The 6,000-nt window shown below is 38.6% G+C and overlaps 1 protein-coding gene across 4 annotated transcripts in view; it reads left to right on the top strand.

Annotated features, from left to right (window-relative positions):
* Positions 1-982: 982 nt before the first annotated feature.
* The window catches only part of nek10 (NIMA-related kinase 10), a 21,816-nt gene continuing 16,798 nt past the window's right edge, over positions 983-6,000 (top strand). For 3 of the 4 annotated variants that reach the window (XR_013284204.1, XM_077526064.1, XM_077526065.1), the window contains exons 1-12: positions 984-1,302; positions 1,415-1,506; positions 1,889-1,949; positions 2,058-2,152; positions 2,443-2,538; positions 2,810-2,894; positions 2,964-3,005; positions 3,647-3,725; positions 3,813-3,880; positions 4,773-4,852; positions 4,959-5,045; positions 5,100-5,324. Coding sequence is in view for 3 of the 4 variants with exons in the window: in XM_077526064.1 (XP_077382190.1) it covers positions 1,415-1,506; positions 1,889-1,949; positions 2,058-2,152; positions 2,443-2,538; positions 2,810-2,894; positions 2,964-3,005; positions 3,647-3,725; positions 3,813-3,880; positions 4,773-4,852; positions 4,959-5,045; positions 5,100-5,324 (1,010 nt within the window). In the remaining variant the exon portion in view is untranslated. Of the gene's footprint in view, positions 1,303-1,414; positions 1,507-1,888; positions 1,950-2,057; positions 2,153-2,442; positions 2,539-2,809; positions 2,895-2,963; positions 3,006-3,646; positions 3,726-3,812; positions 3,881-4,772; positions 4,853-4,958; positions 5,046-5,099; positions 5,325-6,000 lie in introns of all 4 variants that reach the window. The other variant, XM_077526066.1, reaches the window with a different exon arrangement.

Genomic DNA, 6,000 nt, shown 5'->3' with positions numbered 1-6,000 from the left:
GGAAAAATCATCAGGGCCTTAGTTTGCATACAATTATTATCAGGGTTATTGGAAACACACATGTACGAGAATAATGTGGCATGTATCAAATCGGGTTCAAATGTCTTCTTCGTGGTACCAAACAGCGAGCGAACGTGATCGCAGCTAGGTCGTGACTTCCAACTCATTCAGTTGATAATAAATAAATATAACTATAAAACACATAAGTGGCGAGATCATTCAGTTGATAATAAATAAATATAACTATAAAACACATAAGTGGCGAGATTGCATTTTTGCCACAAACCAGGAACAATCACCGAACGATGTAAATTTATAAACTGACCACGGAATAGCCAATAAATCACATGGCGTGTCACTATTGGCGGCGAAAGCTTGAAATAAAGTGTTAAGAGTCCCGGTGCTTATAAACAAGAATCGTGTTGCAGTTACTTGAATTTTTTTTGGAGGAGTTTGCTAAAGAGCAAGCGACAGGAAATGACACTCCCGCTAGCAGCTAGCCAAAAATGAAGCTAAAGCTAAGCTAGCGAATCCGAGTGGAGGCAGACGACTGGGCGTTGGTTGCTCAGACGACTGTACAAGCTTTTAGAAAGACACCGCGGTCAAATGTATCACAAGCAACGCGAGCACCGATCATAACCGCCGCATTTTTTTACAACCGGCGTGGGCGACCTATCTAAAAGACAGCAGCCGAAGAAGCAAGCTCACTCTCACCCATAACGTTGACGCTCCCTGCCGCCTCAATAGCCGATCATTCACGAGCCGACATTCCCCCAGTCTGAGAGCATTTGCGCGAGTTACGCACTATAAATTACGTAACGCCAAGCATGCTCACGGTAGTTGTGCTGAAATTTTAACGTAACTCTTACGTGAATGCTAAAACTGGGAGGTCTCGCGAGCACGCTGAATTCTTTTCAGACCCAGCGTAGTCTCGCGGCGTTTCACCCCAAAAAGCATGCTTTTTTTTTGCTTTTTTTTTTAACGTCTGCGACTATTCTTTTGCAAATCTTCAAAGAGAATAATAATGAGCAATTATTGCGCGTTGTTTATGCAAATAACACAAATAATTAATATATAGTCACAATTATCCATCTTATAGATCTCAATATTTAATTTTTTAAACACATTCCAACATCAGGAAATATGACGCGTTACTTGTATCCATGGCAACCAAGACTCACTGCTGCTACTACTGGCTCGAGCGTCGTTTAAAAGTCCTCCTATTTAGAAGGACTGTTAACAACAAGGCATATTTTCAAACTAAACACTTTTTGTGTGCCTATTTATGGCAATGGATGAAGGGTAAGCTTTGACTTTTAGGTTAATTTGCTCCTATCTAGCCAAATTACATTTACTGCATAATATCGTAGTTGTCTTGTAGCTAATAAAAGATTAACAACGTTTACCTCCACAGATGACTCAAACAAATTTAAAAATGTCCAAGCAAGTCAAAAAAGACAGCCGCGGATACAAACAAGCCGTGAAAGCTACAGGAACTCATAGCGAGTAAGCAGAGGCGCTTCTTTGTTGTGGTCTATAATGTGTCTGTGACATCAGTAATAACGAATATGCATGACATCATGTAAAAAAAAAAAAAAAATAAAAAAAAAATAAAGACCAACTCCTCTGGCAATGCCAAACATCGTATTTTGTTGTTGTCGCTGACTCTGTTTTGTTTTGTGGATTTCATGACTGGAAGTTGTAACACTGCACTAATTTAACTGTCAGGAATTTCAGTAGCGTCTTCCTGTTTGATCAGACTATTAACAACAAGACATATACCTTTAAAGACTTTTTGAATGAGCTGTGCCTGTTCTGACATAATGGAGGAAAGTTAAGATGTGACTTTGACTAGTAAAAAACAACAACAACATAATTGTTTTTGCAGGACATCATGTAATCTGAGGAGGCTTCAGGCACTGCTTGCTAAAAGCAGCCCCAAAAAAGAGGTGAAGGAAAACAAAGAAGGCTGTTTTGGGGAAGATACAAAGGGGCTCATGTTTCCTCAGGTGTGTCTGCGTCAAACAACAATAAGTGGGTTGCTCCGTTTGTTGCAGGTGTTGGGTCAAACCAAAGCAGGCGGTAGCAGATTCCACAGCCCGCACCCTCCCAACGACAGCTGTGAGGAAGCCGCCGAGCTGGAGAAGTTCAGGTTCAAATGACCACAATTATACAATACCAGATTTAAGTTCAAAACATCTCAAGTAATCCAATTCAATTCCAGCAGTTGTCATGTTATTTTTTTATTTATTTTTTACGACACATTCAAGTACACAGACAATTCAATAAAATACGTACGGTAGTCTCTCTACATTTTATGCTTGCAATTTGTTTGTGTTCAAACCTATTTAGATGTTTAAAATATATATATTGTTTGTTCTAAGCTTTAAAATAACATAACGAGGGTCCATGTCAAAAATAAATCTTACGTTCCTGTTTCAGCGTGACATATGGAGAGCTGAGATGTTTCAGCAGCCACCCGTTACAGAAAGGTTTTGCAAACATTCTCACCTTGCTGGTCAGCAACCGCCTCTGCAGGTAAAACACAATCTGTCTTGTAACAACTCCATGCTCCAGTTCAAATGTCAGAATTTTGTGATATTGTAAAATGTTGGGACTATGGGTCTTTGCTTGGATTGTGTCGGTCCTATGTTTGATTTGGATTGGGTCTGTGTTGGTTCTGCTGCTGAATCACCACCTCTCCAGGTAAAAACAAAACAAAAAAACAAAAAACAAAAAAAAAACACAAAAAAAAACACACAAAAAAAACACAAAAAAAAACACAAAAAACAATACCCTTCCTATACAGTGCTTGGATGGAGCTGGCGCCGCCCAATTGGACCCTCATGGTGCTGCTGTGCCTGCGCTTGCTCATCAGAGATACTCACCATCAGGTGAATACATCGCTTGGTGGAGGTCATCAATTCTTCCACTTTGTTCATTGATGTCTTCTATTTTTCCAGAAAATGTTCTATCACCTCCAAGGCGTTCAATCACTTGCCAGGGTAAAAAAAAGAAAAAAAAATCACCGTAAATTAAACCAGGGATGTCCAAACTCTTTCAGGGCCATACGAGAAGAAGTAGAAGGAAGTGATTCACCCATAATAATAATAATAATAATAATAATAATAATGATAATAATAATAATGATAGAAGCACGGTGGACGAGTGGTTAGCATGTCCGCCTCCCAGTTCTGAGGACTCCGGTTCGAGTCCAGGCTCTGGCCTTCCTGGGTGGAGTTTGCATGTTCTCCCCGTGCCCGCGTGGGTCTTCTCCGGGTACTCCGGTCTCCTCCCACATTCCAAAGACATGCATGGCAGGTTAATTGGGCGCTCCGAATTGTCCATAGGTGTGCGTGTGAGTGTGGATGGTTGTTTGTCTCTGTGTGCCCTGCGATTGGCTGGCAACCAGTCCAGGGTGTCCCCCGCCTACTGCCCAGAGCCAGCTGAGATAGGCGCCAGCACCCCCCGCGACCCTTGTGAGGAATAAGCGGTCAAGAAAATGGATGGATGGATAATGATAGAATTAAAAAAAAAAAAAAAAAAAAACATGTCGCAAGTGGACCCCTTGGCCAGATTTTGGACACCTCTGACATATCAAGTCTTCTGATGAATTGACATGTTGTCATCTTGCCTGCTGTGTCAGTATATGAAATTCATTGCTGACAAATACTTAGCATGCGGCCAACCGGCGCTGGCTGCACAGTCGCTGGTCACCATGACCTGTGAGTACTCGTACACTTTCATTAAAAAATACAATGATCATAATTACAGTGAAAGTGTGTTGTTTTTTTTAATCTGTGCTGTTGCAGACATGTTCCAGAAGCTGTCTGCGGTGGACAATCAAAGGGTTTGGGTTATCGAGAGTGGCGTACACATGGTAAAATAAGATTAAAAATAGAGAATTGTTGAGCCATTTTAAGATTACAAATGGAATTATTGACCAACTTGAAAAAAAAAATGGCTTCAATTGGCAACACACGATCGAATTAAGTTAATGCAAACTGAATATATTAAGTTTAATTAATTATGAGTTCATTAAACTTAATATATTAACTTTTGATAATTTTTCAATTAATTAAATTAATTTGGGGTTAATTAAATTAAATTAATTTAATTAATTTTGGATTAACTTAATTCAAGTGAATATATTAATTTTAATGAACTCATAATTAATGAAACTTAATATATTCACGTTAGATTTACAACCTTGTTACCAATTGAAGCATTTAAAAAAAAAAATGGTCAACCGTTCAATTTATAATCTTAAATTGGTTCAACAATTCTCTTTTTAGAGTACATGTACAGTGGTGCCTTGACTTACAAGTGCTCCAGTGTAAACGTTTTTTTAGTTGCAAGCCGCCGCTTGGTTAGTTTTATGGTGAAGAAGGATAAACCGACTAATGTAAATATGAAATGAGTACACTCAAAAGGAGCAACTCATGCCCATGAGATGCTCACATGCTGACTAACCAGCCAATAGGACTACAGCTCCTGATGTTACTCACTAGGCCACACCCCTTAATGTTTTATTATGTGTGTGTGTGTGTTTTTTTAATACAATATAGTGATTTTTATTTTGTATTTTTTTTATATATATATATGCAAATACTTGCAGGAAAAATTAGGTGTTATTTTTTTTTTTATGGATGAATTTAATTTCAATGATGAAAAAAATCCCGAAAAAATGAAAGATGTCATCTGAGACCTTTTCAAACTTTTTATTCAAATGTTTTTATTTGATTTTTTTATTTATTTTTTTGTCTTGGTAGACGCTGGTGAAGCTGCTGTCCACCACAGACAGCAGCGTGCTGCTTGGAGCCCTCACAGCGCTAACCACTTTGGCTGAAAGGTAAAATCGGTATCCATCATTATTATTATTATTAATAATAATAATATTAGAAGAATTTTTATTAATATGACGTAACAATGGTGGGTGGTCGATCACTTTCTTCCAGTCCACAATGCAGGACTGAGATCGGGGAGCTTCCCATTGTGGAGAACCTTGTGGTCATCCTGCAGGACTACGACCTGTTGTCTAAGAGGTTGGTTCAACTTTTCGAAGAAGTTGCAAATCAATTCATGCCACGTTGTTCCAGGATGGCCGCCGAGCTGCTGAGGCTCCTCTCGCCGGTGCCACGAGTCCGAGACGAGCTGAGGGACGCCGAGGCCGTGCCGGTGCTGCTCAGTCTGTTGCACGCGACCCACCTCAAATTGCTGTGGAGCGTGGCCTGGGTCCTGGTGCAGCTCTGCCAGGACGCCCACGCCAGGGCGGAGGTGCGCAGCTGGGGGGGCGTGCGCATGCTTTTAAGGCTGATCGGCAGGTGAGTGTTGGTGTTTAGTACAGGTACCGAACGTACGTTGTGACAAGTGTATTGAAAGGTACGCAGTTTTGGGCTGATGGCGAATTTGTACTCCAAACCATTAGGGGGCAGCATTTGTCATGGGGTTGTCTTCATTACTTTTCATGCACATGAAAATTTGAATTTGTGGTGTGAATTTAATTTTTAAACAGAATCCAGGATGTTTTAATCTAATTTTTCATTCTTATTTTTGTATTTATTACATTAATTAAAAAGGTGAACGCTTGTTGACAATATACCAATTTTAATATAAAAAGTATACAAATTTCCTGAGATTCCTCTAATTTCAAATGAAATGATTGTAAAATTCCTGGTATTACACGTCTAATAAAATAAAATAAAATAATTATTTTTTTTTAATATAATGCCATTATGAGTATTTATGGCATGCCAAAATATTATGTTCTTTAAAATAAATATGTAATTGTAAAAATGTATACATTTACTGAGATGATAATAAATCAAAATAAAATTAAAACAAACTGTACCAAATTTCTGAGATTATGAAACCTTCCTGGCATTATACAAATTTCAAATAAAAAATACAAACTTCCATAAAAAAAAAACCCCAAAACAAAACACTTAATGAGAATTTCAAATTAGTAAAAGTAAATTACTAATTGTATAAAATAGTAAC

Source organism: Festucalex cinctus, chromosome 7 (assembly GCF_051991245.1).
Source record: "Festucalex cinctus isolate MCC-2025b chromosome 7, RoL_Fcin_1.0, whole genome shotgun sequence".
Taxonomy (NCBI): domain Eukaryota; kingdom Metazoa; phylum Chordata; class Actinopteri; order Syngnathiformes; family Syngnathidae; genus Festucalex; species Festucalex cinctus.
This window is presented reverse-complemented; position numbering and strand designations above follow the sequence as displayed.